This window comes from Entamoeba invadens (genome assembly GCF_000330505.1).
Source record: "Entamoeba invadens IP1 unplaced genomic scaffold scaff_1105074725199, whole genome shotgun sequence".
NCBI classification, from domain to species: domain Eukaryota; phylum Evosea; order Mastigamoebida; family Endamoebidae; genus Entamoeba; species Entamoeba invadens.
In genome coordinates this window covers 460,737-475,463 of record NW_004440113.1, presented here as the reverse complement: position 1 = coordinate 475,463, position 14,727 = coordinate 460,737, and the positions used below count along the sequence as shown (strand labels likewise).

The 14,727-nt window shown below is 32.6% G+C and overlaps 6 protein-coding genes across 6 annotated transcripts; 3 read left to right on the top strand and 3 right to left on the bottom strand.

The window, feature by feature from the left end:
- Positions 1-1,928: 1,928 nt before the first annotated feature.
- On the bottom strand, positions 1,929-3,569 carry EIN_096060 (hypothetical protein; the record flags this gene model as incomplete). The annotated part of the gene is made up of 1 exon (XM_004254072.1): positions 1,929-3,569. One exon carries the CDS (start codon positions 3,567-3,569, stop codon positions 1,929-1,931), a length of 1,641 nt encoding a protein of 546 aa, XP_004254120.1.
- A 1,028-nt stretch (positions 3,570-4,597) lies between these two features.
- Positions 4,598-6,393, top strand: EIN_096050 (histone deacetylase, putative; the record flags this gene model as incomplete). Its single annotated transcript, XM_004254071.1, has 4 exons — positions 4,598-4,738; positions 5,021-5,177; positions 5,219-5,887; positions 6,011-6,393. 4 exons carry the CDS (start codon positions 4,598-4,600, stop codon positions 6,391-6,393), a joined length of 1,350 nt encoding a protein of 449 aa, XP_004254119.1.
- Positions 6,394-6,713: 320 nt separating this feature from the next.
- Positions 6,714-7,646, top strand: EIN_096040 (hypothetical protein; the record flags this gene model as incomplete). The annotated part of the gene is made up of 1 exon (XM_004254070.1): positions 6,714-7,646. The coding sequence occupies one exon, from the start codon at positions 6,714-6,716 to the stop codon at positions 7,644-7,646; it is 933 nt and encodes a 310-aa protein (XP_004254118.1).
- Positions 7,647-8,452: 806 nt separating this feature from the next.
- Positions 8,453-9,325, bottom strand: EIN_096030 (hypothetical protein; the record flags this gene model as incomplete). Its single annotated transcript, XM_004254069.1, has 1 exon — positions 8,453-9,325. One exon carries the CDS (start codon positions 9,323-9,325, stop codon positions 8,453-8,455), a length of 873 nt encoding a protein of 290 aa, XP_004254117.1.
- A 583-nt stretch (positions 9,326-9,908) lies between these two features.
- On the top strand, positions 9,909-10,700 carry EIN_096020 (hypothetical protein; the record flags this gene model as incomplete). The annotated part of the gene is made up of 1 exon (XM_004254068.1): positions 9,909-10,700. The coding sequence occupies one exon, from the start codon at positions 9,909-9,911 to the stop codon at positions 10,698-10,700; it is 792 nt and encodes a 263-aa protein (XP_004254116.1).
- Positions 10,701-10,739: 39 nt separating this feature from the next.
- On the bottom strand, positions 10,740-14,006 carry EIN_096010 (interferon-induced, double-stranded RNA-activated protein kinase, putative; the record flags this gene model as incomplete). Its single annotated transcript, XM_004254067.1, has 6 exons — positions 10,740-11,786; positions 11,897-12,919; positions 12,994-13,586; positions 13,663-13,796; positions 13,840-13,874; positions 13,923-14,006. The coding sequence occupies 6 exons, from the start codon at positions 14,004-14,006 to the stop codon at positions 10,740-10,742; spliced, it is 2,916 nt and encodes a 971-aa protein (XP_004254115.1).
- Positions 14,007-14,727: the final 721 nt, after the last annotated feature.

Genomic DNA, 14,727 nt, shown 5'->3' with positions numbered 1-14,727 from the left:
AATAAAATGAGCATTTTGGTTATAAAATGGTGAAGTGGGTTATTAGGATAGTTATTTTTGGGATATTTGTAATGAACTTAACAAATAGTGTTTGTTATGATTGTATCATTATTAAATTATGAAATTTTGAAAACATAAATATGCCATTTAATAATTATTATTATTTTATAAATAATTGCAATTTTTTGAAATTTAACATATAAAAATAAATGTTTTTAGTTTGATTAAACGGGAATATTACGGACATTAATTATGACATTATTGTTTTTGTATAATGGATTATTATCCCTAATATTTAAACAAAACAACCAATTATTATTTAATATCATCATTGTTTGAGTTTAAAGTCAATGAATTTGAATACTACAATAATACTTCAAATTGATTTTTTAACGAGTTATAGTAAAAAAACTGAAAAAATAATTATATTATTTAATAAGTATTAGTCTTAGTAATTGTGGCATTTAACAATAATAAAAACACAATTCAATGAACGTAATAAATATCTATTAACTATTCATTAAAATTACTAACAATAATAATTTAAATATATTTTTAAAACAGAATTACTCTTTTTGCTTCAGTAATGTACTTAGTAAAAAAACTGAACAGGACTATCCTACTTTGCCATATTATTATATGTATTTTAACATAATTAGCTATAAAAGAACATGGCCGACTTGGATATTCACAATGTCTTTCAAAAAGATGGAAAAGGGGACTAAAAAGAAGACCAAAGATAATTTTAAAAACATGATAATGAAAAGGAAGAGTGAAACAGAAAAACGGTATTATTTGATGGGATGTGTCTATGTTGCAATGCAGATTGAAAATGTATCGTTTATCATTGATTGCAACAAAAAATATAAGTATGTTGATGGTTCAAAAACTTTACTTACTTTAAATTTCACTGTATCCAAAATAATTACCAAAGATGGGGATATTATCTTTGATCAAAAGATAACGAATTCTATCACAATAAATAACGAGTTAATTGAATTAGAAGTTTCTCCAATGAGTGAACAAAACAACAAAAGAAGAGAAGCGCTTTTGTTTCAATATTTGAACAAATTGATGTTCAAATGTGCAAAGGAACATAACCTTGATCAAAGCATGAAAGTGACAAAAACAAACGGAAAAACAACCTTTATACCTAAACTCAATTCAATCCCAATGTTTAACAAAAATAATAATAAATGGGAATTAATCAATAAAAAAGATTTTATATACCAAATTGGGGCAAAAGTACATCAGAAAATTGGAGAACTATTTGAAAGTGTTGTTAATACTCCAAAAATTAATAAACACATTTTCTTGTATCAAAACGGACAAGTGCATCTTGATGAAACCTCAAATTACATTCCATTGGATATTACATCTTTATCAAATTATATGTATGCTACAAGTAATTTGTGTGCATCAGAAAGTGTAAGTTATATTAATTGTAATTGTAGAACAGAAACAACATCATCAACTTCCAAAACAAAAACCAATGATAATAATCCACACTATCAAAATGAAGTACACATTTTTGAAGAACAAAGTAGTTTCGACTCAATCGAAGTGCCATGTGAAATGGGTTTCCAGGATGTAATAACTGAGAATGATCATGGATTTGTACAGAATTATATGGACACCTTTCCAACACCAATTGAACACCAGAGTGAATCAGAATCTTCTAATAATGTCCATTATAATGTTGATTCTTATTTTAAGTACTTTGTTTCAACAACAATTCTACAAGAAAATGAAAATAACGGTGAAAACAAAAAGAGTATGATTAACAGTACTCTTTCCTAGTACCATTAAGTACAATGAAAAAACACACACATTATTTATTCATATTCATTGTTCTATTTTTAATTCAACTTATTGTTTTATATTAAAGTTACTCTAACACTAAATAACACAATCAAATAAAACCAAAATCACTGGAAATACATATTAAACTTGTCGACCCGATAGTAAGGAAAAGGCGTATTAATACATTTTACTAGTTCATGAATCTTCTCCGTTTGAAGCTTGACGCGATTATAACAAACGACGTTGTGTGAGTTTTCTTCCCAGATTGGAATTTGTTTGATGCCAATCATGTCCTTGAGCCAAATAGTAAAGACAAGGATTTTAGACACGTTCTCGCTGACCAATTTCATGTGATTCCGATAGATCCCACAGTTCTTTTGAATTGAGAAGAGTGTGTACAAATTGGCATATTCGATCTTTCTATTCTTCTTTAAAAGGGATGTGAAGTCTTGGACTTCAATGGACTTCCTCACAAGAATAGAAAAGAGTAAATGCGAGAGATTCATTTCGTAGATCTTAGACATACTCCACGCTAATTTAACTAACCAATTCAGTACATCTTTCTCATTACCAAGTTTCATAAACTTCTGCTCAAGACACTTCAGCCATTCGATGTACTGACAAACACTCGGACTCTCTTCTATCAACTCCGAACAAAATTCAAAAACAGGTATTTCAGAAAGTCTCTGTTGGTCAGCAAGAGCAAGTTGCTCCACGACAGTCTCAACATTCTCCTTCGTAATCAACCAGAATGATTCGCTTTTTAGAGGACTACCTGCTCCAAACTCAAAACCATTTTGAGTTTCTGCTTTTGATTTTTGGATGGGTTGTGATTTTGGCAATGTGGAACTTAAAATGTATTTTTTGAGTTTTTTGACGTAAACTCGCTCAATGGAGGAAGGCACGTTTTCGTTACTTATAATCCGCAACTTTAAATTTCTTTTTCGTACAATTTCAGACACCTTTTGACTTTGGTTTAATGCAAAAGAATCATCAAATTCCCTTAAAAGTCCTTTAGGGAAGTTTTTCTCATTGAAAAATTCCAGTATTCTATTTCTCTTCGTTCCGTCGATCCCTTTTTTGAGAAGTGAGATAATGATTTTTTTCAATCTCAGGAATCTGATTAAAATCTCGAACTTTTCATATTCTTGTGTCGAAACGGCTTTCAATCTTACGACCTCCGTTCTGGCTTTTTCAATCACAAAATCATCATCTGAGAAGAGGTTTGCCACGTATTGAAAGAAGAGTGGTTCCTCTGCACTATTAGCCATTTGATAATCCCATAAAGCACTTGGACTTGCTGAAATAATTTTTCCGTCTTCGGTATACGCCGGGTCGCCATTTAATAAGAAAACTTCCTCCTTCTTAGCCAATAAAGTGTTTACAAAGGTCAAACAAGTCTCTTCTAAGAAGGTTTTTCCAAATAAAAGTCTGCCGAGAGTAGTTTTGTCGATTTTCCCGTTTTGGACCAAGTCAGTCAGTTTGAAGAGAATAAGACGATTGTCAGGTGGCAACGAAAAAACAAAAATTCGAAGAAAAGCTTTTGAAAAATTTGAATCTAAAATTTTTATTTTTGTTTTTGAAAATGTTTTCAAAAGCTTAGATGGAGGCATTTCGGAACTGAGAACTTTATCGGTTGCATCAATGCACATCTTTACGATAGAACTGTCTTGGAGTGAAATGTCATCGGAAGAGTGCTTGTGTGAGCGTGGGGTAACCGGGCACGAATCAAGAGAATGATTTTTAGAATGTGATTGGCGGGACATAGTCTTTTGGATGGGTTTGGAATGAAACTTATTAAATTTCACTTGTAAGGAAAGTCTAGGGGGTAAGTATACTTCTGTTGACAAAAATGTGGTGTCTACTCTATTTTGGCGAGAATTATATAGTTTAATAATAGTTTACTATTACAATTGAATAGTTTTGAAATATGACTTTTTTAGAGCAAAGTAGGTGTGGCATTTAATGTTAAATGGTAATGTATAAATAAAAAGAACTATATGTTTAAGTTTATTATTTATATAATTTAGTTAATCAAATAATACAATCATCCAAACATAGGAATAGCATAAACTTTTCTTTATGTTTAATGAAAAAAGATGAAAATAACAAAACGAAGTTTCCATCAAAATAATGTTTTATTTATTAATTAATTAACAATTAATTATAATGAATTGACTTAAATTATACAAAAAATTAATGTGTTTTATATTTAATTGACATTCAATAAAAATCGATAAGTATTTCTATACCGTTGGAATCACATTGTTTATTCAGCTTTAAAAAAGGTGGTGCTGAAATGTATCAATAAAAATGATGTAATTTGAAAGTTGATTTGTATTTATTTAATTATTTAACATTTTTATTCTAAAATGGAATCTTTTTAAAAATAGAACTTTACAAATTATAAAATAATAATAAATAACTATATAACAATTCTATTTTAAGAGAAACGTGTTTTGTTCATTCCAAACAAAGTAGTTTTATAAGAAATCCCTGATCAAAAAACACCTTAACAAACAAAGTTTGTTTTTAAGACTTTGCAATCGCCTGAATCGAGTCTAGATGTACTTAAAGTATAATAATGCTTAAAGTTTAAGTTTCGAAATGAAAACATCAAAAAAATTATAATAAATACAAAGCTTGTTATTTTTTTGTTTTGGACCGAAAAATTACTCTATTAAAATCTTGTGAATCAGGAAATAAATAACCAAACAGAGCTATAAATAAAACAAGAAAATTTTGATTCGAAAAATAGGTTTTGACAAGTGATCTGAAAATTCAAAAAGAGAAGATGACAAGAGTCTGCTATTTCTACGATCATAACGTGGGTGAATTCGACTACGGGTTCGGACATCCAATGAAACCGTTGCGCAACAAGTTGGTCCATCACCTCATAATGGAGTATGGCATATACCAACGCCTCAACATTTACGTTTGCTTTTCGATTTAGTTGTGTCGCAATTTAACCATACAATATAGTTTAAGTTTTAATAAATTACTTCTTTTTTCTTTACATATATTTTCATGACATTTTCTATGTTAAACTATTTAAGAACTATTCATTTTATTAACACTGTATTTGACTTTTTGTGTTTTGTCAAATATATTTTAAACTCATTTATTCATAACATAAATAGAACCACTATAATAAGAAATAAACTTTAAATATACATGTGATATCATTTGTGTTCAAAGTGAATCGAATAACGTTTAGAAGCCTTGGAGAGCAACAAACGAGCAACTGGAAATGTTCCACTCAAAAGACTATATTGACTTTTTGCAGAGAGTCACACCAGAGATGGCGCAACTCCAGCACTTCAGAAGATCATTGGAAGAGTTCAACTTCACCGACGATTGTCCAGTTTTTGACGGTTTGTTTTATGTTGGGAGAATGAATTTTAATAACAAACAGGACTTTACCCGTTTGTCCAAACTGTAGTTGGGAGTTCGTTGGGCTGCGCCATGAAAATTAATGAGCGAGCTGCTGACGTTTGTGTGAACTGGTCTGGCGGACTTCACCACGCCAAAAAGTCACAAGCCTCTGGATTTTGTTACATCAACGACATTGTGTGTGCGATTTTGGAGCTGCTCAAAGTGCACTCGAGGGTACTTTATATTGACATTGATCATCACCACGGAGATGGAGTAGAAGAGGCGTTCAAAGCGACGAACAGGGTGATGACATTATCTCTACACAAATATGGCGACAACTACTTCCCAGGAACCGGAGACGTGGACGAGGTTGGTGTTGACGAAGGCAAAAATTACTCAATCAATGTCCCACTGAAAGACGGTATAAACGACGATTATTATCACAAACTTTTCAACCCAATAATTGACCGAGCGATGGAAGTTTTCCAGCCAGGTGCTGTCGTCATGCAATGTGGAGCCGACAGTTTGAATGGTGACAGGCTTGGTTTCTTCAATTTAAGTATCCAAGGCCATTGTGAGTGCATGAAAAGGGTCAAAGCCTTTGGTCTGCCAATGATTCTAGTTGGTGGTGGCGGATATACTGTCAGCAATACCGCTCGGTGTTGGTGTTATGAGACTGCTGCTGCGTGTGATCTAACCATCCCAGACCGTTTGTTTTATTCTTTTTTTTCTGCTTAAATGTTTTTTCGTTCCATATATTTCAATCTTGTTTTTATGAGAAACAATTCAATATAATAGAACCGAACTATAGGATAGTAACAATGACGAAAAGAGATACCAGTGAATGATTATCTTGAGTATTACGTTCCTGACTTGAAGATTACTATTCCCACGAGTGCCCAAATGAAAAATTGCAATTCCCGAAATTATTGTGATGATATCTTAGGAAAAGTCATGCAAGTTTTAGAGGAAGTTGGGAACTCAACACTTCCGAGTTTACAGTTCAAGGCCCCACCAAGACATGACGAACACACTATAGATATGGAAGTGGACGAGGATATGAACACGTTCGACGACGCGGTTAAGGGATTCACTCGGGACATCCCAATGAATATGGACAACGAAGACGTCCTCAAAATGTACACGGAACCACTCCCCATCTTCCCGAAGTCAAAATTGTTCTGTACAGACAAGGATATGAAGTTCTTTGAGTGAATGTTGATTGTGTTTTGTTAGAAGAAAGTTGTTTAATTATGGTTCATTGTACTAGTTGTTTTTTTAGTTAATCTTTTAGATAATATAGTTCGATGTGAAAGACAAATTGGGGTATAAGGTTTAGTTCATAAACTAGAATATACAATACAGTTATTTTTTATCAAAAAAAATGATGAATAAGAAATGATACCTAGGTATAAAAAAGGAATAATAAAAAGCTATATAATATAGTAAATTAGTTCTCCAGAAGAATTAACACAATGGAATTTAAACTGTTCTAAATTTAAAACACTTGTTAATCTTTGATTTTTACATTGAGAATGAATACAGACGAAAAGGAAATAGAGCTGGAAAGCACTATACTTGCACCAGAAAACAAGGTGTCATCACAGCAAAAGATAGTATCATTATTTAGTGAAAGCAATTCTGACGTCGTCTTAAAATGTCAAACAAGTCATTACGTTTCCTTTCCTTCAATGATGCGATCTATTGTCGAAGCGGGTATCCAAAAGTGTGAGTATCCCCTAATTAAGATGATTGGTCTTTCAATAATGGGTGGAATGTTATTATCAGTTGGGGGATTGATGTCTATTAATATAGGTAACGCTCTGCCAAGTTCTGAATTGGGAATTTCTAAATTTGTGTTTGGAGCATGTTTTAGTATCGGACTTATTCTCGTCGTATTCACACAGAGTGAACTCTTCACTTCCAATTGCGCCACTTTAATTCCAACATTATTGGAAAGGAAAATTAAGTGGTATTTTGTTATTAAATCACTTATAACAACCTATTTTGGGAACTTAATTGGTTCAATTTTTGTCGCTGTTATGTTTGGGAAAGTACTTGGCAGTTTTGATAATAAACTTTACATTGAGGCTCTAATCAAAATCGGAGAAGCAAAAGTTCAACTTGATTTTGGTAGAGCAATTTTGAGTGGAATTGGTTGTAACTGGGTGGTTTGTACTGCAGTTATTTTGAGCTTTTCATCAAAAGATGTAATTGGAAAGGTTGCAATTTTAAGTATTTTTGTAATGACGTTTGTTTCACTTGGGTTTGAACATAGTGTTGCAAATATGTTCTTTTTGCCATTGGCCCAAATGTATGGAGCAAAGATAAATATGTTACAGATAGTCTGGTGTAATTTAATACCAGTTTCTTTTGGCAATATTATCGGTGGAATTGTATTTGTTGGAATTCCTTTTTGGTATCTCCACATTTCTACTATTTATCGTATACCTTTTATTGATCCATAACAAAGTAAAAGTAAATGACTTTTTTATTTTTCTAATTTAAGAATTCATGTTATTTTTTGACAAATTTGTCACTTTATTCATTTTCTTAGTTTTTAAAGGTATAAAATAAAAAACGAGATCAGCACACATTTAAATTCAAGAAAAAGATTAAACGACACTAAATACACATTTAAAAATAAATGAAAATAAGAATTAAATGTATTTAATTAATTGGTGATTATATACAACATTTCAAGTCTTTTCTTACTGTTTTTTGTAAGTAAGTAAAATTATTTTTTTTCTGAATCAGTCTAAACTAAAACAATGTCCCATTCAACAGTTTATTGCAATTAAGTTGATCAAAGATTTGTTGTGTCTTCAATAGTCTTTTGTGAAGGCAAAATAAACCGGTGATGTATTGTTTTTCTGATTATTTACTTGATTTTTACTTATCATTTCGCCAGATATTAACATATTACCATGTTGCCCATGTCAACTACTAACTCTTGTTTATTTCTTTGCACTCTTTGTATCAACACTTCTATTTCCAATCAAATTATCACCATAATGTCGTAATGACTTTATCACATATAAACCTTACGAATTTGTGGTATTTTTGGACTTTTTATTATAGAAAAACAAATCAAATAACATTTGACGTATAAAATGGTTTATTTTACTAAAATAAATTTTTTACAAAACAAATAATAAGTGTAAAAGTTTAAGTGTTAATTGTTGAAAAAGGAAATTTTGTTTTAAATTTACTGTGATTATGAGGGGAATATGAATTTAAATATAATTTTCATTGACAAATAAACAAATTATCATTAAAATTGTGCGGTGCGGTTAATGTTGTCAATCATGGAATTAAATCCCTTTTGATTTTCGAGAGGGTAATTGATGAAGTCGACGTTGAAGATGTTGATTTTGACGTTGGAGATCTCCCGAGTCTTCTTGTTGATGATATAAACAAGCGACCACTCAAATGTAAATCCGTCAGATTTGTAACTTTTCTCCCCTTTCACGTGTCTGACAATAACTTCAGTAGGTGTGTTTATTAATAATATTCTCCAACCAGAAAACCCGTCATGGTATCCATGACTCAGTCTCAAAGGTAATAAAAATTCGACTGCAGAAGCGAAGAGAGCCTGAGTAAACGTCTTCATAACCATCAAAGTGAGTGAGTCTTCAGGAAAGACCTTTGGTAATAATTTTGTGAAAAAAGTACCACAATCACCATTTCCCCCCTTTTTTATATAAACAAATTGTGCTTCGAATTCCTTGCGAAACTTTTCAACAAGTTTCTTCCCATCGAATTGGAGTATCATCTCAGATACAACTTTTTCAAGAGTGCGTTCCATTGCGTATTGGTCATCATCTTTATACAAGTTCGCACCACTGATCAATTCTTTCCGATCAATCCCGTCTTCAGAAACAAAAATCAGTTTTGGAACAAGACGGGGTATGTCGATTCCAATAGATGATTGGCTTAATGGTTTATGATACAGAGCTGTCATTCTGTTCACCATCTTTGGAAAAGACAGTTCGGGGACTTGGTTATAATTATTCTGTTCAACCTTCGAGTATTGTTGGTCTTTCTTTTTCTTCTGTGCTCTGAAGGCACATGCTACAGCTAGTGCCGTCCCAAACACAACTGCAATGAAAAGCAATTGTGCTAGAAGGACAATTACCAATTCCATTTCAACTGGTTTTACCAGTTTTTTTCTCTCTTACCTAAGCCGTTGTTCCATTCTTCTCAATCTTTTGTCATCATGTCACAAGACAAAACAAAAAAATCTTTTTTGAGATTTTTTTCGTTGATGGTCCATTTTTGGCAGAACGAACTGTTGATTTTAACTCAGATTTTCGAAATGAACAATTATGAAAGTTTTCCCACTTTTTTAGTGTAATTTAATACTAAAAAACAATTATTTTTTATTTATTTTTTAAAATAATACGGTCTTTTGACTTTAAACTTTTTGTGGATAAAAAAAACAAAAGTCAAAAATGTTGGATGATTTCTTGTGTTAAGTTTTTTTCTTATGTTTTCTTAAACTCTTTATTTACCTTTTGATTCAAATTTTAAATAATATATTTTTAACACCAAATTAATGGTAAAATAAATGATTTTGAAATAACATAATTCATCAAATTTTGTATTAAAAATTTATAGTAAATTTACAATAACAATATAATACAAATAAACTGTCATAAAAAAATTGTTATTTCACCATTTTTCGATTAAAAATTGTTTTTCAATCGAACCACTGAAAAACACAAAAAATGGGGAATAAGAACGAGAAGCCAAGTAAGAAAAGTCCGAAAGCAACGCCTCCACCACAGACCCCCGAAGTCGAAGCACCAAAGGAAATACCCAAAGAATTTTCCAAACCGAAAGAACCCGAAGCCCCATCTTTGATTGAGTTCACTTTAGCTCCAATCTACAAAATCGACAATGAAGTGCCCAAATTTTCCGACGAAGAGCTTTTGGCACTTAAAAATGAATTTGAGACTTACTCGACTGATGGTCTTATTATGAATGAGAAGTTAGTTTCCTTCTACGAGGATTTATGTGACTTCAAAAAAGATGAGAAGAATGAAATTACAGTGTTTGACGATTTCAGAACGACTTACATTGCGTGGATCTTCGACGCGAAGACTAACGAAATCTCGTACGACCACTTCATCAAAGGATTGACACATGCACAAGTGAATTCATTGAACAACTTTAAGCAGAAACTACCAAAAACCATCTTAGAAGACAAATTAATAGCAGAACAAGTCTTTAACGCCTGTTTCTTCTTTAATGGTCCGGAGAAAGCAAGTGGGACTATCCCGCCTGAAATGACTCAACTGACCGTCAACCTCTTTTTCAATGGAAATAAGAAATTGGAGGACTTCATACACTTCGTCACAGAGAAGTGTGCAGATGGCGTCGACCACTCGACTTGGTTATATCTTTTCCCGTATTTCGATAACGACAAATTCGACTTGACACAGATGGACTTGGACGCTTACTTGGACCTCCCATCGTTCTTCTCAGACTTCAAGAAATTCCTAACCCAAAAGAAGTAATTTAATTGATTTTTTAAGATAAATATCATTTGAATGGATTTATTTGTCGGTCTGCAGTCGCGAGGGATTGATCATGAGAGGAATATACACTTTATCCGGTTTTGAATACACAATTAACACGGACGGAACGGTAATATCATCTGCCACCGCACCAAAGCATTGATTCAACTTAACTACAGTAGACGTGATCTTTTGAAAGAGTGTTTTGTCAAAATGTTTATCCTTCTGTATTTCTGAGAGCGTAAATCTGACATTCTTTTCAATCAAACACTTGATATACTCTTCTTGAACGCTTACACTTGGAATCACTGGCGTTTTGTTATAGAGAGCAAGTCGCGATGGAATATTCACTTTCTCTCCAACGATCCAGTTACTCTTGTATACTTCTTTGATGTACTCTATGGCGTCTAATATATTCATATTCCCCTTCCCACCAACTATCTGGTCTTCTAAGAATAAGTTCACCGAGATTTGTGTCGTCCCAAACTCTATTTCATCAAAAGTAACGATATTCGAATGGTCGGTCATTTTCACACGAATCCACTTCTTATTACTCTCACGATATAAGTTGCTCTCGATGACGTGTAAGTTACTTCGTTCAAAGTACAGGCGAACCATCTTAAGTAATGTTTCATTCTCAATGTCAATGAAGACATCCCCAATTTGAGGGGTGTCAAGATTCTTGGTGATGCTTTCCTCTTCTAAAAGAGCGATGATCGTCTGGTTAAGTAACACACCAACTGCTGATTCATTCGCATCACGACCAACTCGCTTTAAGACACCACCACTCCCAACTACTTGTTCGTTGATTTGAATTTCAATATCCAAAAGATCTCCGTCATGACTTTGGCTATGCAATACCGACGAATAAAAAACCTTGTTATCACACACGTCGCAGTACATCTCCAGTTCTTGTATGAAATTTTCTACAGAAGACTCTTCAAATGGATTTTGAAGAACTCTCCCACTTTTCATCATCTTTAATGCCCGAATCATTTGTGGAAGTGAATTCTCTTCTTTAAATAATCGTTTCTGTTGGTCTTTTGGAAGTCTCATGATTACCGTGTTAATAAAATCGTTTGTTATCTATTCGTTAAATATGTTATTAGTATTATATTATTATATTATAAATATATTAGTATTATTATAGTCTATATTATTGTAGTATATCTATTTAATTCAATATACCAACAAACTTTGATTTTAAAGTTATTCGATATCTTTGTTAACAATTCAATCACAATCCCAAATATCTCGGCGATATCCATTGTCAAATCTTCATTCATCGAACTTTTCAGTATTAATCCCCCGGAGTAATTCGCGACATCTGCGTTACTCATATCATAAATCCCAACAAATACCCCCATCACTCGTTCGTCTTTCCATTTTCTTTGTTCCATGACATATTTGGTGATATCATTGAAATTGTTCAACACCACAAGTAAATTCTTATCACAATTAATAAGTAATGGTGATGTGACTTCATTGTTTTCCACCACTTTATATGGGACTATGGGATACAAAATTCTCACTTCTCCGCCACACATTTTAATTATTTTCTTCATTAAGTTCTGAATTTTCCCAACCCCTTCCAAGAACTTTTCTCGAAAAACACACTCATCACTGTTCCTATATTCAGCCTTCGAGACAATCGTCGGAAACACGCCAAAGTGATTTTGTAGCATCGGCGCAATCCCCTCGAGTTTTCTCTTCGTCTCTTCCATCCCAAAAAGTCTTCCGAGAATTTCCTCACTCGTTGGCCTTCTCTCCGGACTTTCATTTGTCATCTTCGGTATCAACTCGCTCAACTGCGGGTAGTAATTCAACACGCTATCGCTCACCTTCCCCTTCTTTAATAATTCCAACCCTCCAATGAACTCCGTCCGCGTCACACAGCTCATGCACATTTCCATCAGAATAACACCCGCACTATAAATGTCTATTTTCGTGTCATAATTCCCCGTTTCAACTTCAGGCGCAGTATATCCAGGTGTTCCCACAAATTTACACTTGTTATTCGTCGTGATCAAACTCGCATATCCAAAATCCCCAATTTTCAACACGTCACCCTCCCGAAAGATGTTGGCGGGTTTTAAATCACCGTGGATAATATTCTTCGAATGAATGTATTCGATGCCTTTCATGATCTGCTTGAAATAATTCGATACCTTTTCAGTCGAGTTCTTCTTCGAAACGTGGAGCTCCCCCGACTCAATGATCTTGTCGTTACTATTATACTGTATTATATTTTATTGTTTATTTAACTATTATTTATAGTACAAAAATAACAAACGCGACTCAAATTGCTGCCACTACAGTACTCCATTTGAATCACAACGACTCGAACGGTCGCCAATTTCTCTTGCTCACTTCTTGTGTCGAGCCGAGAATGGGATAAAGTTATAGGTTGGTTTGCTACATTATCGGGTTGAGCATCAGGAGAGGAGGTTGAGGAATTGTCTTTGTCAGACAATTTTTCATCGTCAATTCCTGACTTCTCAGAAAAGTATTCAATTTCTTCGTTTTCTGTATCCTCTTGAGCAGATTTATTCTGACATTCGTCAATCTCGTTGTCAAAATCACAATCACATTTCAAATCAGATTGTTTTGTTACTTTATCGGAACCGTCCAAATCTTCATCAAACCCCCATTGTATGTCATCCGCATCAGGAACAGCAGTATCTTCAACAGACCAATCTTGGTTGAAATCATTTTCTGAAAAGTCGTCTTCTTTATTCCCTAACTCATAATCAAGATCGGAAACTTTGAGGTTGGGATTCTTCTTTCGAGATGGGACAGTCTTGATTTTTTCGGAAATTTTCGGCGTTTCGCACTCCTCACTCTCTTCGTCAATCTCTTTGTAATATTTGTCGTACTCCGTCACGCCTATTCGTCACTTTCACTCATTTCCACAAGATTGTGATTTCTGAACTTTTAAAACTGAAATTAAATATTCACAAACACATCGATTCGATCCACGCATCCAAATACCGGACTACATTCCGGTGGTTTGTCGATGCCAAGACAACAATCTCATCGCACACCGACTCCACATCCTTGTCAGTCTCTCCAAACATCAGCTTGAGCACGTATACTCTACCCTTAAATATTTTTCTTTCGCTTCTTGTTTTTCACAAACTTCGAATCGTCTTTCCGCCGGGCAACAAAAATTTTCTATTTCTCATTTTTTTTGTTCTCTAATTTGTATAAATCAAAACAAACACCAAAAGCGCCTTTGTCGATCTTCGTGATTTGTACAAAGTCTTTATTTAAAAAATCTGGGTAATGATCAACTTCTCCATCCATCCTTTTGTTTTATTTTTTTGTTTTTTTATTCAAAAATTTTTTAACTACTATGTACTATATTATATAGTAAATTTAATTTAATTAAAATATAATATCAATTTTTATATTTATATCAACTTTAACAATAATTGATATTAGAATTATTAAATAGTACCTATTTTATAAATAGAATCTGTATGTTCTTTAATTTATTTTTTTTAACAAGAAGTCAAAGGGGTCACATCAAAATTTTGAGACATTATTTTTAAAAAAAATCAAATATAGCCAAAATCTTTAACGAAATGAATATAAATTTAATTAAAATTACAACGATTTTAAACACAAAGAGTGGGTGTATTAAACTCGACAATTATTTTTTTTCATTTTTAATTCTCCATTACATCCCATGTCTCAAATTATAATTGTAAGATAAAATGTATTAAATTGTTAATAATGTTGTTATAAGCTTTTTGAAGTTCTTTTTCGACTTATTAATAACTTTTAAATTTATCAAACAGTAGAATCAAATTGTAATTTTTTTAAATTGATATAGAAATCCTAAGATATTATGTTAAAGATAATAAATTCAATGAGTAAGCTTAAACACCATTTTCCGACATTCTTATTAGTAATTGACATTCCAAAACGTTTACAAAATAAATAAACATTTGTTTACTCAATGACCGAACAACAGTATCAAGTAAAGAAATAACATTTCTTTTCTTATGAAAAATAAAAACAC